The sequence below is a fragment of the Calonectris borealis genome, chromosome W (genome assembly GCF_964195595.1).
Source record: "Calonectris borealis chromosome W, bCalBor7.hap1.2, whole genome shotgun sequence".
Lineage (NCBI taxonomy): Eukaryota > Metazoa > Chordata > Aves > Procellariiformes > Procellariidae > Calonectris > Calonectris borealis.
Genome location: NC_134351.1, coordinates 52,611,387 through 52,628,173, shown reverse-complemented (window position 1 = coordinate 52,628,173; position 16,787 = coordinate 52,611,387). Strand labels below are relative to the sequence as shown.

General features: G+C 35.1%; 1 protein-coding gene across 1 annotated transcript in view; it reads right to left on the bottom strand.

Annotated features, from left to right (window-relative positions):
- Positions 1-11,521: 11,521 nt before the first annotated feature.
- Positions 11,522-16,787, bottom strand: part of LOC142074883 (transcription factor RFX3-like) — a 178,641-nt gene continuing 173,375 nt past the window's right edge. The window contains exons 15-17 of the mRNA XM_075135817.1: positions 15,890-16,043; positions 12,551-12,593; positions 11,522-11,763 (exon numbers count right to left, since the gene is read on the bottom strand). Of these exons, the coding sequence (XP_074991918.1) occupies positions 11,522-11,763; positions 12,551-12,593; positions 15,890-16,043 (439 nt within the window). The remainder of the gene's footprint in view (positions 11,764-12,550; positions 12,594-15,889; positions 16,044-16,787) is intronic.

Genomic DNA, 16,787 nt, shown 5'->3' with positions numbered 1-16,787 from the left:
TATATATGTTGTATATGTGTGTTTGTGTGTGTTCCTAATGGGACTACATGCTTAGCCTCGCTACTGGTTGGACCTAGGGGCATGGAGCTGCAGCATCCTTGCCTCCATTGGGCTACCAGATTTGGCAACCCCTAACACAAGTGACATCCTTCCCACTTGCTATGAACCTGAAACTAATTTGGTGTCATGCTGGGAACACTAGGTAAAAGTCTCTTTTCTGTGATTCTGAAGCTGGTAATAAGATCCATGACTGAGATACTGGAGAGCAGGCCATGCCATTCTAGCCCTGAACCCTTTTCACTGATGAAATATGGGCCTCCAGTCTAGGGCTCAAACCAATTTATTCTCTCTTAGCAGGTTGTTCAATGCACCTCTTAGTTTTGGCTGTTTGATTCTCTTGGCTGAAACCTGGGGAGGAAGGGAAGTCAATACCATAGAAAGAACAAAACCACTTATTCTGAACTTCAGAAACTCTGCTGAAAGTCAGATGAATTAGCTGGGCAAAGTGGTTGCTAACAATCTGAACAGATGTGGTGAAATTATATGTTTTGTCATTCACATGGGCCACATAAATTCACTGCCTGTGTTGCAGCCAGTAACAAAATCCACAATGTATCCCCTTCTTTGTGTCTGTCATTTGAATCAGTGGGGTGTTATAGCAGCTGCTTGTGCAGACTTTCAACATCCATGAAAGGCAATACAACCTCAAATTGCAATTTCTGCAAAGAACTGGTTCATGAACCCCTCTTCTAAAGTGCATACGATATTCAGCTGTTCCCATTCACAACTGGTCTACTGGTAGCCCTCTCTAACTCCGCTCTAACAAATCAAGGGTTATAAAAATGCTTCTGCCACCAGTACTTCATGAAAGAAGGTAAGGAGTACATCACTCCTCCGCTTTCACTAAAGATAATTTATTTTTGATAAATAGGTGCTTGGAAATGTTAGGTACAACCCATTAGCAGATCTAGATTCTGCCTAGAGAACACATTCTAATAGAGGGGGCCCAAATGCTTATACAGTATTTGTGCAATCTATTTGTAAGCAGATGAGGCAGATATGAGCAGACAAAGCAGGGATGGGATTCCCAGGAGAAACATAGAGACATTGTCCAAGTGTGCAGGGATGGAGTTAGGAAAACCAAAGCTCAACTGGAGCTGGAACTAGCAAGGGATATGAAGGCCAAAAAGAAGAGCTTCTATAGGTATGATGGTAGCAAAAGGAAGGCTAAAGAAAACGTGGGCCTGTTACTCAGTGGGGCAAAAGACCTAGTGACCAATGGCATGGAAAAGGCTGAGGTATTCAATGCCTTTTTTTTACTTCAGTTTTCACCAGTAAGTACTGCCCTAAGACCTCTCAGTCCCCTGAGCCTCCTAGCAGTCTGTGGGAGTGAAGCATTACCCACAGTAGAGAACAATACAGTTAGAGAGTACTTAAGCCAGTTGGACATATACAAGTCTATGGGACCAGACAGGATGCAAAAGGGGCTGAAGGAGCTGGCTGATGCCATTGTAAGGCCATGCTCTATCAATGTTAAAAGGTCATGGTGGCCAAAGAAGTTTCCTGATGACTGGAAAAATGCAAATGTTACACTCATCTTCAAGAAGGACAAGGGGAAGGATCCAGGGACCTACAGGCTGGTCAGCCTCATCTCAGTCCCTGGGAAAGTTATGAAACAAACCCTCTTGGAAGCCATGCCCAAGCACAGAAAGGACAAGAAGGGGACTGGGAACAGCCAGCATGGATTTACCAAGGGCAAATTGTGCCCGACCAACCTGATTGCCTTCTATGATGAGATGACTGACTCTGAGCACTAGGGGACAGCATTGGATGTTGTTCACCTTGACTTCAACAAGGCCTTTGACATGGTCTTTCATAGTATCCTTATAGCCAAATCTGTGAAATATGGACTGGATAAGTGGACAATAAGGTGGGTGGAAATTTGGCTGGACCATCATGCTCACTGTTGTGATAAGTGGTACAAAGTCCAACCATTGACTGATTACCAGTAGCCTCTCAAGGATTGATACTGGGGCTGATACTGTTTAACAACTTTATTAATGATTTGGATGATGGGATGGAGTGCACACTCTGAAAGTTTCTGGACAATACCAAATTGGGGGGGCAGTTGATACACTGGAGGGCAGAGTTGCTACTCAGAGGGACCTCGACAGGCTGGAGAAATGGGCTGACCGGAACCTCATTGAGTTCAACAAAGGGAAATTTCCCAGATCTGGGATGGAACAACTCCATACACCAGTACAGACTGGGGGCTGACTGGCTAGAGAACAGCTTTGCAGAAAAGGACCTGGGGTCCTGGTGGACAACTAGTATATGAGCCAGCAGTGTGCCTTTGTGGTCAAGGCCAACTGCATCCTGGGCTGTATTAGCAGTAATGTAGCCAGAAGGTTAAGAGAAGTGATTTTTTCCCCCTCTATTCAATACTGATGAGACTACAACTGGAGTCCTGTGTCCACTTTTGGGCTCCCCAGTACAAGAAAGACATTGACATACCGGAGTGAGCGCAGCAGAGGGCCACCAAGATGGTCAGGGGGCTGGAGTGTATGACATAAAAGGAGAGGCTGAGAGCTGGGATTGTTTAGCCTTCAAAAGAGAAGGAAGGACAAGAGGCAATGGGCACAAGCTGAAACATGGGAAATTCCACTTAGTTATTAGGAAGTTTTTTCCCCATGAGGATGTCAAACACAAATAGGGGCCATGCTTGGGGAGTGGGGTGGGTTGGACTAGAGACCTCCAGATGTCCCTTCCAACCTATATCATTCTATAATTCAATAAATGCCCATCATCATCCATTTGTTTTCTTATTCCTCTAATTAAGCTACTACAACAGCTTAGGAAGCTTTAAGGACTTCCTAAGCTATGGAACAAAGATACTACTTTCAGCTAGTTTGAGCAAAGGTGGTTGGTTTTGTCTCAGAAATATGCTAGTTGTACTCAGATCATCTGTACTCACATCCCACCCACTGTGGGGAACAGCAACTTCCAGCTGGAAAGAGAGAACAGCTTGGGACAACATCTTTTTAAACACCACTCCAGCTAGATCTGTGAAAGTATGTCTGACTATGTCCTAAACTTTAGTAGTGAAGACAGCTCCAGATTTTGGGTGCATAGTATTTCCTTGGGAAAACAGTTCTGTTCATAAAATTGTTCAGAATAAACTGTCAACAGCATCACATTGTAGTCAAGATTTTTTTTTTGTTTTCTTTTTTAATACTGTTAGGCTAATCCAGTTATTGGGGAAGAATACATACAATGGTATTTAGTGAAATCTGGAATAAGATCAGGAATAACAGCATCAAGTCAACACAGCAACTCTATTTGGCATACCATTAACAGTGCCAGAAATGGATAAAGGTTTGACTGCCTTGGTTCCTTTGTGGAATAATAATTGGCTTTATATTTGTGATGGCTTTTGGCACAGTTTAGATTGTTGTGGGCTATATAACTTTTTACACATTAGAAGTGATTGCCTGAGGTGAGGCAAATTAAATACATTTAAAATAACTTGATATAGAATGTAACTTACTTGATAATATCAACATTGTGCAGAAAAATCACCTTGCAGAAGCAATAAAAATGGTGGTTTGATGTGTAACCCATCTTATTCTGCTGTCTTCTTACAATACCTTGCATTTCCCTGAATTTCCACCATTTCTGCCATATTGTATGCTATGGGATCTATATTACAGCACTGTGGGGAGGTTGAACTAAACTTCCATTTATTATTTAAATTATTAAGCTATTTTAATTAATATTAACAATAACAGAGGCTGAATCCTGAACATTCTTTCTGGTAACACTGTCGCTGAAAAAGAATCTAGTAATACGACCAAATACTGTCAGTCAGGATGAAAGAAGATGTCTTTTACAGCTCCTTCTCTACCAGATGTGTGCTGGAACTAAACCCACTCAGTCTCAACCAAAGCACCAGCTAGGACAGGAAGTCTCAGTCTTCAAACCAATTAGGATTTTGTAAACATAAATCTGGCTTGTCATCAGTGTATAAAGATTTATAGTCTTGTCTGGTAGGATTCATTGCAGGAGCCAGTATTGTATTTGTAATAAGCTTTTGGACCTTAGTTGAAAAAAACTGTATGAGATAGGCAACTGTGGATTATAATGCTCATAAACTGAATTTCCCAAACAAAATAAATTCAATCTCTAGGAGGCAGCTTTCCTATCTTTTTTCTAAGCTTTATATGAAATATCTGTTTTGATCCTGGTATTCCAAGCTCACTTTAATGTTTTAGCATTCTGTTACTTGGTGGGTTTTCCCCAATTAAAATAGCATTCTACATTTTTAAATGCAAAACACACTGTCTGGAACACACATTAGAGATCCATGAGAAACATGGCTTGATACGATAGAGACTTTATTCTTTGTTTTCAGATTAAGTATGCTAAAATAAGTTAATGCTGCAAATATTTTCACAATTTTACTAAAGCAAAACTTGCAGTAGTAGGCTTTGGTGGTCACACATTAACAGCAATGAAGTCCAGATGCCAAAGTCTTCTTGCTCCTAACAACCCCATTTTAGCTAGCTAAATTTAGAATGGAAAATTATTCTTGATATTTAAATTAACATATTATATTCTGCAGTTATTGGAAGCATGAGCAGCTACTTAATCAAGTTGACACCTCAAATAATAATCGCAGTCTGAGAAACACTCAGTGTTAGTTTTTTACTCCTAATACTGCTACATAAATATTAACTGTCTTATTTAAAAGGCAGAAGTTGAAATAATTTTTCTTTCAAAATCAATAGTATTAAAATTTTAAATATTTAATTATATAAACCCCAAAACAATTCAAATGTCAAATGTTTGTAACAGGAAAACAAATTTATTTATTTCAGAAGACAATACACAATTTTGTTTTGAAAAACACAAGAAAACTAGCCTGAGTTCATGTCTGAAATATTCAGAAAAATCCTACTGTCTTTAGTATGTCCCAGTCATTATTTTTAAACAACACACTAAAAGTTAATATATATTTTTATAATTATAAAAGTTTCCTAGTTATTGTACAGTACACAATACAAATCGCCCACAAACTATTATATAGCTCCTTCCAATTTTGAGAGGACATGAGATACTAAAAGATTTAGCATTTCTCACAAAAAAAAAATCACATCAGGAATACATATTTACAAAATCAAATACATTATACAAAAAACTATCAAATTATTCTTTAAAGATGTTTTCCTTAAATAATTAAAAGTGTGTTCAACTAATTAAAAAACTGCAAAACAACATTACATTATGTCACATGTACAGTCTACAAAAAAGTTGATTTCTTAATTTACATAATGTATGCAGTAAATAGGAAAACAAAAGTTTGATTTCTCCTAGTGTTATTACATTTCTGTGCCTGTGGGACTGAATAATGTAATCTGCCACTTACTAAGTGAAATTTAAATGATGGCACTTTAAAAAAATACAGTAGAAAATAAATGGAACCAAGTAAGTTTCCTAGAAGGTAAGAAAGCCCTGAGTGATGACAGTATTATTGATTGGCAAGCTCTAGAATTAACCTAATTACAGTTTACCACCTGAGGCAAAATTTCCCAAGTGTTTGAAAGGCACTCAAAGTTTATTCAATAGCCTCATTGGTTATTACTGTAAATCCAAATTTCCAGTGAAGATGATAAACTTGCTTTGGTACAAAATTATATTTTTCTGACATTTTAAATTGCTTTATTGGGTTACTTTAATATGATATTTAATGTTTAAATACAAAACAATAACTTTAACAATGTATTTGGGAACCCTTTAGTATTCTTTGTGTAAAAATAAACAAACCAAAAGAAAAAAAAACTCTTGTTGATATCAGCGAGTCAAAAGATACTGGATTAGGTCCCTGGTAAACACCAATCAAGGTGAGATTGTCCCTCCACAGTCTTAATTCTTTTAAAATATTTATTATTTTAGAGTAAAGTTCACCCAGTGCTGAAAATTCTTGCAAGACATTTGCACCACAATCAAGGAAGCACTTAAGAACATAAGAGCATTTCCCTGATTCGGATTTAAGTGAGGGTCATTTTGATGCTCATAGTCTTGTTATGGACTTTCTTCTCTACAATGAATTTCAGCCTTAATGATCAATTTACAAGAACAATTTTTACCAAATGTTTAATTACTCAGGGCTTCCAATCCCAACATTTTAATTGCTGGGTTTCTTTTTTTAAAAGAAAAAAAAATCAGAATAAACCAAGAGAGTTTAAATGATCAAACTAAGGCATATTTTCCTCAAACAAAAACTAGGCAGTCACTTTGTAAGTGGCTTTTACTATTTCTTAAGTAAAATGGGTAAATTAAACTCAGGTCTGCTGGCATATAAAATCACTAGCAGCAATGTTCAAGGCATGCAAACTGGGAAGCATTTACAATAAATTATGAATAAAATATTGTTAAATTAAAACCCTTTAAGTATTGCATTTTAATTATGCATGAATTTGCATTAACTGACTAAAAATCTTTACAACTTACTTGCACTATACTATTGATGTAATTCCACTAAAGAATGCAATGAGACATTTTTTTTCACTCAGCTAGATTTGAATAAATACATCTGCACCTAGTGTTGCCGATTGCTACTGCAAGGAGCCAGTAGAAAAGCTCAGTAAGGTGGTATTTCTATCTATAATTTTCAACAACTCTCTACTTACTTCTGAACTTGTTCCCTTGTTCTGGTGAGTACTACTTGTAAGAACAAAGGACTTTTTCAACACAGCAGAAGGCAGGTGCAATTTTTAGGTGTTTTTTTTTCTTTCTAAATTCTGACATTCAATAAGAGTCATCCAAACTGCATCCCTGTAGAGGAAGCTGAATCTAGTACCTCTGTCTTTCCATTAGTTCACATCACAGTGACTGAATGTTAAAAGTAATATGAATACAACAGTGTTCTTTTTGTCTATTTATCAGATAAACTGCAGAAAATTTGATTGCAAACATACCAAGGGTTCTGCAAAATTCATTCTCTTGTTAACTAAGCAGTTTTGGGTTTATTTTTAAACATTTTCATTTACAGTATTAGAGTATTTTAATATTACCCTAAAGAGATTTTCAAAATAGTACAAATATATTTTTTTTCTAAACCTCCATCTTGTAAAGGCATCTTAAAGTAAACAACTTATGTCTGCAGAGACAAATATTTGATTTCTCCAGATATTTATGCAATTATGAAAACAAAATAGCAGAAATAGAGTTTTGCACCAGATAGCACATGTTGATGGCAGTGAATAATTTAGCCTAAATCTATTGAGCTTTCTGTAACAAAACCATTGCTGTCTAGTATGCAAGTATTTAATTTAGAAATTAAAAAAAAATTTCTACAAGACAATCAGCTACATAAATGTATAGAATATTTTCAGTGGTCTAATTAAATTACCTAAAAAGTGTATCCTTACAATGCTCAAAGGGTTAATGCAAGGCATTACATTAAATTAACTTTCTAAGGCTAAAACTAAGCACTTTGTATTTATGCTTCTATTCCTGTTTTTTTTTCTTTTTATCACCAAAGTAGCAAAGATACTAAAATACCATTCATTGACCTGTTTTTAAACCGTAGACATGATAGTTTTCCTGTTCTACAGAGACAAGGATGCAATTTTCATAAATTTATACTGAGCTCTCAAATGAATGTTTTAAACTCTGAAATCACTGTCACATGAAGTACCAAAAATACTTACATTATTAAAAAAGTTAATTTTTCACCAATTTTTTTCATGACTATAAAAGGTTATTTTATTTTGTAAAACCACTCTATAAATTAAGTTAGATTGCAATGTAGCTCTAACTAATATAAATGTTTTTCTAAACAATGCTGATATCATTTGGTGAGAAACACAAATATATCAGGTCAGGTCTCCTCCCGTGGAAAATATTTTGAACAGAAGCAGTGTTTCAGACATTTAAAAATGCTTCAGTTTAAATTAAAATGTTTTATAGACCTATACATTCCTCAGTGACAGTACACCAGCACGTTATTTTACACATATGTGAACTAAAGACAGAAATGCTGTACATCATCATTTCGTAAGTAAACAATTTAAAGAATATTCTCCAAATTTTTTAATGGAACATTAAAAAAAAAAAGTGCACAAAGCATGCTACAGTACAACAATAAAACACAGAAATAGATAACTGAAAAGAGGGATTTTTTTAAACTGATTTACTATGAGAAATATGAAAATGTACCAAGAACTTTTCATAAATATAAAACTTGTGAAAATTGGGCCCTGTGTTTTGAAAAAGTAATTCAATACCCATTCTGCCACAGTGTTCACTAAATTATTTGTGCTAATAGGGGAAGTGACTCTAAAATAATTGTTTTGAATTTCACATCAAGATCGGGTAAAATCCACAAATCATATGAGCCCTTATCTTATAATGTCTAGCCAGTGGATGCTTGCTACAGCTCTTTAGAGCTCTAAAAGAGTTAAGCAGGCTTCAGAGTGGCAATTCAGCCACATGCTGCACACTACATAATTTGCACTGAGGTATCCATATCTCTGTTCTTAAATCATTAACAATACCCATCTAGTAACAAATATCAAAAGTGTGTAAATTGTTTCATATGTGTATGTTTGATCAAAATTGCAGTAAATTTAAAAGCAAAGCACAAAAATCTTAAACCTGTAAGTATACACAGCAGCAACTTAATTCTTTTAAATATTTGTTAAAGTGGGGAAAATATTACTTAAAATTTGAGAGAATAATCAGTTGATAAGCATAGAAATACAAACTCCATTCAGTTATCTGAATCAGGGACAGTTCCAATTTGTTTTGATAACTGCTGTTAGAATCCATTATATACATTCTATTTTTGTATGCATATATTTTGTTTTCTTTTTGCACTACATGAACAGTGATCAACTATTCAAAATATCAGTCAAAAGATATTCAGGTCCCACCTCTTCTTAGCAATCTAGATTTACATGTTACAACCACACTTTTCTCTCAGCAACAACAAATCCAACATTCTACCAATAAAGGACAATGATAAGAAAACATTTAAAGTTTGTCAACACAAAATTTGAAACCAGGCAATACAGACCATCAGTACAGCATAGAACACCCTATGTTAAAAATGAAAAATGCTGAATATTTCATTTTATTTTACTTGTTAAAATCTTATAATGCAAAATAAAAGGGAGTAAATATTTATCATAGGTTAGTTTTTAGGATTTTTGGTGAAGGGTGCTGATTTCTAAGGGAAAAAAACAGGATGCAGTGATATTTGGGAGAACAAAATCTATGAGGATTCAGTGCACAGGTGAATTTAGAGATAAATGAACATAAATCTCATTTGCACTTTTTGCCGAGACAAAAAACATCTACTGACATCAGTAGGAATTGTGCCTACATAGAATGGAGCAGGATGGGTTGGCCTCCAAATTCTGCTAAGCAATTTACAATTAATTTTGTACACCAAAAACTGTTAGGACATCTTAGTTGATCTGTAACCATTCTTGGAGCATATGAAAGCTCTAGCAACAAATTTCTTTGCTAAAAATACACTGTTCATTTCACATGCTGTTCACCCATTTGGTATATATGACTTTAAAAAAAAAAATCAATCCACAGTCACTCTAGATAAAACAAGAGACTCCCTAAATTTTTTATACAGTCCTTTCTATAAAATTGATTTTTTTATTCTCTCCTTCACTTTTTTGCTTTTATTTATTTATTTTCACTATTTTAGCTTAGCAAATCCATGTGTCTGCTTTAAAAATAATGAAAATGCTTAAAATAATCAGAAAAAATCAGAGATGTTTGATGCCAGTTAATATGGACTGTATCACTATAAGATGTAATCATTAAAAATAGCATCAGGCTGACACCCTACCACATATACAAATTGAAAATATGCGCTGCATTATGTACCTGCTCATTTATTTAGTCTGACTTTTTAAAATTAAAATCTGACAAGGGTTTAAAAATATATAACCATGCTTATGACTAGGGTCCATTTACTTTGTTAACAGCATTTGAAGTTGATATTAAAGCTAGTTTTGCTTTTCAAGTTCCCAAGCAAATTTTATTTTTAATAAAGTGAAATTCAGCTAGAAACAAGAAAAAATATTTTTATTATCAATTTTAAGAGGGATATTAAAATCACTTAATAATAAAACCCCCTTTTATTTCTTTGAAGACTATGTAACCTGCCCTTAATACTTAGGAAATTTGAAAGTGACAGGCACACCTTGTTGAATAAATTTTAAGAGTTATTAAGAATAACAAAAAATACTGAATCTTAGCTTCAGTTCTGTTTAAGGCACCATGTAATAGCCGAGGTACAATGATCCCTGATGTACATTCTTAAATGGCAATGGTCCATCTAGCCACCTATTCAAATTCAATGCAATTGGGAATAAGTACAAGTGAGGTGTGCCAGTTACACTACCTTATTAAATTTTTGTAAAAATTTAAATTCACTTTAATAATCAGGAAATATATTTTGAAAAGAAAATGATGCAGGTTGCTACATTCCTTACATTCTATAAATTATCATTTATGAAAGCAGCAGATTGAACTAGTAGTAGGAAAAGACCTGGAATAGAAGAAAGTCATCCAAAAGGAATGTTTTTCTGTATGTCCAGTTCAGCATAAGTAGCATGTACACTTAAAAAAAATCAAGTCACTTCTTTTCTGGTTCAGTTTCTATCAACTACAGTACCACTCAACAACCAAAAGCATCTGTGCAGTGGTCTCAAATATAGAATCAGTAGTCTCCAAAACCAGAGGAACTGGCATGCAAATAAAATCTGGAGCTGTTGATTTTAAAGGAAGCTTGTATTGTTTACATGGTGATCAGATAATTAGGTATGCCTACAGTGTACACATTACCACATTGTTACAATTCTATCACTCATTCTGCATTTGTAAATGCAGCGAAAACACTTCTTCCTTACAGAAAGAAAACAGTAAATCTTCCCAACCCTCCAACATTACAATAAAAATACCCCCTGAATGCTCACAATTTCATCAAAATAGTCTTCTAGTTCTGTTCAATGAAAAGCACCTTTTATAACAAATTTGATGCATCTGCTGTCAAATGAGTATGCCTTCAGTATAAGTCAAAGAAAGTATTTCTTTTAATATTTCACAGAAGTGCATCTAATTAAAAACCTATGTATATGAAATCATTATGACAAATAATTAACATTAAAATATTTTTAAACTATGAAAAAAATAAGTTATTTTAATTTTAAGAGAACAAAAGCATTAACATTAAAAGCTTGACAAAAATCTTCCTTGACACTTGAAACTAGGAAAACTCATAATATTGAGTAACCAATGTAAAATGATTTTGCTTACAAATTTTTTTAAACATCTGGCAAAATGCATACACCCATTTCATTTCACAACTCCAATAAAAGGTAATGTTCAGCACAGCTAAAATTTGATAAGTCAACTTTCAGACCTATTCTCTCCCCCCACACACGTTAAGTCCAGCATCAACAGGGCTAATGTAGTTGGGGGGGGCACTTCAATATTAGACTGCAGTATATGTATTTCCAGTAGCACTGCATTGTCTGATAGTCTGAGTATTTGTTACAATATGCTCATTATGAAGTGGGTTCAGGATGCTCTGCTCTACTCCACTCTCAAGCACTGGCTGCTGCATGCAGCCCACCTGAAATGCCTGGTTTAGTTCTGTTTTCTCCCTCTTGGCTTGTGGCTCTCCATTTTCATCCAGCTCTTCTTCTATTTCGCTTTCAACTTCACTGCCCTCATCTGCACAAAAAAACAACCAAGAAAAAATAGCACAAAGGGAAAAAATCTAAATACATTTTGCAAATAACATGAAATATGAAAACACAGGGAAGTGTAGCAACCTGATAAAGTAGAAACTGAAAGCTCAACATTTTATTGAGAAAAGTCAATAAATACTACAGATAAATAGGGTAATGAACTCTCTCTAATGTTATCTCATTTTACTGATAAGGAAACTGAACTGAAGAGAGGTTGACTTGTTCCAAATCATACAACCAGTGTAAGAATGGAGAACAAATTGAGCCTTCAATCTACAAAGAGGACATAAACTCATTTCTTAATATATCCTTCGGTAACAATTAGCAAGTTATTTGGCAAGTGCTTGGACCCAATTTTGCCATCTTCACTTATCAAACCCATAATTCACTACAAATGTAGATATATGTACATGCTCATCATATCTTCCTTTTTCCAACTGTCCATCCCCTTCAACTCTCTCACCAGGATATACAGCTAAATTCTGGGTGAAATTTTTAAAATTTCTTGTGTAAATAATAAACATTTTAAAAAAGATTTTCCTATTAAGAACCTAGAGTATTCTAGTCATTATTATATACTATATATCATGTATAGCATATTGTACCCATATAATAGTAATATACACATAATTTAAATTATGATACAGCTTTAGATTTACTATAGATTTACTATAGATTTACTATATTTTCAAAAAATAAGGACTTGTTTTGCTCCAAGAGACACATTAGTTCTATATAAAATTATACATTTGAGAGATTTGACTGCTTACCTTTTTCCATATTTCCAGGGGATATAGCATTTAAATCACCAAACTGCAAAATAAAAAATAAAAAGTGTGGACACAGTCCTACACAAACATGACATTAGATTATCTATGATGAAGCCAGTGCTATGCTCCAATGGCTTGTGGCTAGTATGAAAGTGCATGCATGTGACTGCAGTCACATCCATAGTATACCAGTTCATTTTCCATTCCATCATATTCATGTTCATATTAAGGAAATTAACATTAAAATAAAAAATCCTCAGCAATTAAAACAATGGAATATAAACTTAAGCTTATGTTTTTGCTTTTTTTAGGGTGACTTATGTCAAGGCCTTTGTTGCTTTGAGTGAGATATTTCTGATGTAGAATGCCAGAAAATATGACTGGTTTCCATTTTTAAACTGCAATATTTTAACCAAAAGCTCTTTTAAAAGTTCCCCTGAGAAGATGTGTCACTAAAGGCAGTTATAGTGTAGCAAAACTATATGTAAAGTAAATAAATGGCACTGCTGAAAATAGGGTTTATGGTTATTACAGTGTATTCTGCTAACTAGTTTACTTATACAAAAATCAAAGTGAAAAGTTGCTCACAAGTAAAAAATGCAACCTTCCTTCCTCCCTTTCCTTGTCTGAGTCATCTACCCTTCTCTTAAATGAGAAGCAGCAGAGCATAATTTGATGAGTGAATCTCAAATGAAAGGAGTACAATATTTAGATAAATATATTTTTAACCATACCTGATTCAGTCCTTTTCAGAAATACAGAAAGATAAAACTTCAGCGAACACTAAACCAGCATAAGCAGCAGCAGCCCTATCCTTCCAGGTTCCCTCACACATATTCCCTCCTCACCTCCCCATACCCATCCTTTCACCTTAAGTGTTCACATGTTCATGCAAAGAACCACATGACAGATCTGACCCAAGAAAAAACCTCACAATTCTAATGGGGTTATTTTGCACAGGATGAATTCTTTGATCCAGTTAACCACAGGACTGCCTGAGTACTTGTGCCAGCATCAATGTCCAAAGCTAAGGGGATGGGAGAGGAGGAGACAGAGTGTTTTTCTCAGCTGCAAAGCCAGTTTATACTGGCTTCAAGTGTTTGTCAAACTAGCCTTAGTCTTTCCCATTTTATTTCAACCACAGTCAGTAAATGCAGAGAAACACAAGCAGCTATGCATTTAATGAATATTTACATCATCTTCCCTGTTCCCCTCTCACCTCTAAAAGCTTTAGATTGCATATTTTCTCTCTAAGATCATATCCATCTTAAGTTTACCAAAACATTATAGGAAGTCCCACAGTACACCAAAAACATTACATTTAACATATACCATGTCTGTCAAGAAAACAAGAACATAGCAATACTACACTTTTGCAATACTTTGCTATAAATGTAATGGCAGAGTTTAATCAAATATCTAATCAGAAACAGTCATTTATTTTTTCTAAAACGTGTCATATCAATCAAACTACAAATTAAGCCAAGACTCCCCATCTCTCTGAAAAAGTACATATTTTTATAATATTTAATGACACTATTTAATATATCCTGAGGGAAGAATGATATATCAAGTCATGCAAGGTGACTTACAACTTATCAGTAAGATAAAACATGATATAATGATCGTCAAGTATAAAAACATTAAACTTCAGTCTGGTGAACCATCTATCATATGTCCACATCTATCCATTTTCTAGCACTTTAAAAGTACAATTCCTTGATGATAACTCCTAAGATAATGTGAATTCTTAAGCAACTCACACAAAATTAACGGTTAGGTGAGCTACTGAAAAAGAGGTCTGAGGTAAACTTCAGTTTGCAAATACCATGGACACATATAAGACACAGTGGTTCTGAACTGAGACTTTTGCTCTGTTTATTTTAAACAAAATACATTGAAATATAGGCATGAAAATATGCCATGTCCCAATCCTGCAAATACTACTTTTATTTCATTTCATGCATGTTGTTGTCGGTTGGCCCTGGTTAACAGCCAAGCACTCATCCAGCCGTTCGCTTACTTCCCCACCCCCCGTCCAGAGGGATGGGGGAGAAAATAGGAAGAACTGGAGTGAGAAAGTTCATGGATGAAGATAAAGACAGGGAGATCACTTACCAATTACTGTCATGGGCAAAACAGACTCAACTTGGGGAATTTAACTTAATTTCTTGCCAATTAAAATAAATATTTAATTACTGGTTCGAGTAGTGTGAAGCAAAGCAAAAAAGAACAAAACATTTAAACACTTAAGGAAAACATCTTTCTTCCCCCTTTCCCAGGCTCAACTTCACTCCAAGCACCTCTCTTCCCCCTGTGTTATTGTTGCAAGTTACACTCTATCCCTTCAGTGAGGCAATGGGTGGTGCAGGGGGGCTTGTGGTCAGTACATAGTGGTTTTTCTCTGCCACTCCTTCCTTCTCACACTTTTCCTCTGGTCTGGCATGGGTTCTCCACAGGCTGCAGTTCCTTTGGGAATATCCCTCTGCTCTGGAGGTTCTCCACAAGCTGCAGGGAATATCTGCTCCACCATGGAGCATCTCCTACTGCTCTGACCTTGGTGTTCCCTCTGCTGTTTCTCACTCTCTTTTATTCCCTCCTCCTGTGCCTCTCTGGTGTTTTCTGCCCTTTCTTAAATATGTTTTCACAGAGGCACCCCAAACTTTGCTGATTGGCTCAGCTTTGGCCTGTGGTAGGTCCGTTGCCAAGCTGGCTAGAACTGGCTGTGTCTGGCACAGGGCAGTCCCTTACCTCTTCTCACAGAGGCCACCCCTGCAGCCCCCACCCTGCAGCCCCCCCCTGCCCAAAGCCTTGCCATGTACAACCAATACACGTGAACAGTACCATTGAAGCAAAACTAACTTCTGCACGTGAGCCACCCTTCTGAAATCAATGGGACTACTCATTTGTGTAAATATTTGTATTGGGATTTTAAGTATGTGTAAATATGTGTAAACAGATCCCTGAAAGCAATTTTCCTATTATTCTGTTCCTTTATTATTTTCATATAAACTATTTAGTTTTCCAGAACTCAGAAAAGTAGGTTTCTACCTAGTAGGTTGATCTGTTGTTTTTTTTTTTTTTTGGAACAAGCTTGTTTGCAGAGAATCAGTGTTAGATGTCATTGTGTTTTTAGTACTCTGAAAAACAATCAGCCAAGGAAACATGGATTAAGGTATATAACCCGAATTTGAAGATGCCAATGTATTTGCAACTCAATCTGCAACAATTATATTACAAAATATCCCATAGCTCCATGTAAACGTTAAAAAAAATTGTAGATGCATATCCAAATTGATCACTAAATCCACCAATCCATTGTCTTGCATATTATCTTACCTCTCCCATAACTGCGATAGGCGTCTCTCCTGTTGCCTGAGCAACACGATGTTCTACTAAGTAAAACATGTACTCATCATAAAGCAAGCGGATCAGATGAAAAGAGCCAAAGCTAGCAGCACTGCGTAAGGTTAAATCTCGAATCACCATTGAGCTATTTAAATATGGGGAAAAAAAAATTTATGAAATAAATATCACAATTCTTTAATAATTTATTCATATGGAATATGCACTTCAAGAATAATATTTTTTAAAGTAATGCTATCCACAAGCAGCTGATTTATGGTGTCTTCAGAAAGAAATGTCTGGGAAAGACAATTATTTGCCTCTCCCCTTTTTCTGAAAGCATGGTTGGAGACCACATTACACAACTAGAAGCTAAATTTTCAAAAAGACAGGAAGGGTTTTGTTTTGGTATATGCACAATTACCAATATGTGAGCGCATGTAAAAACTGACCTTAGTGGAAGGAAGTTCTTTGTTAAAATTTTAAATAATAAAATTGTATTAAGATTATTTAATTTTAAACAAAAAGTAGTCCTTCAAAATATTGTGTCTGTTGTGCTCACATTCCTAGTTCAAAGGTTTTAATTGGTATGATTTTTAAACTTGTAAAATTTAAATAAGTTTGTGTATACCTTATAATAGAAAAATTCAGATTGTGGATGAAAACATCCATATGATACCCTCAGAAAGTAGATGCTACAATGTACCATTTTGAAAAAAAAAACTAGCTTTACTATGATAACTGATACAGTAGCAGATGACATGGAATATTTGTCTTGATGTTCTTTTTACACAAAAAAATATTTTGTTTTCCCTACATAATAAAAATAGAAGCCATGGTATTTTAATAAATAGTATTAAGAACATTGGCTTTAAAACTGTATAGCTATTCA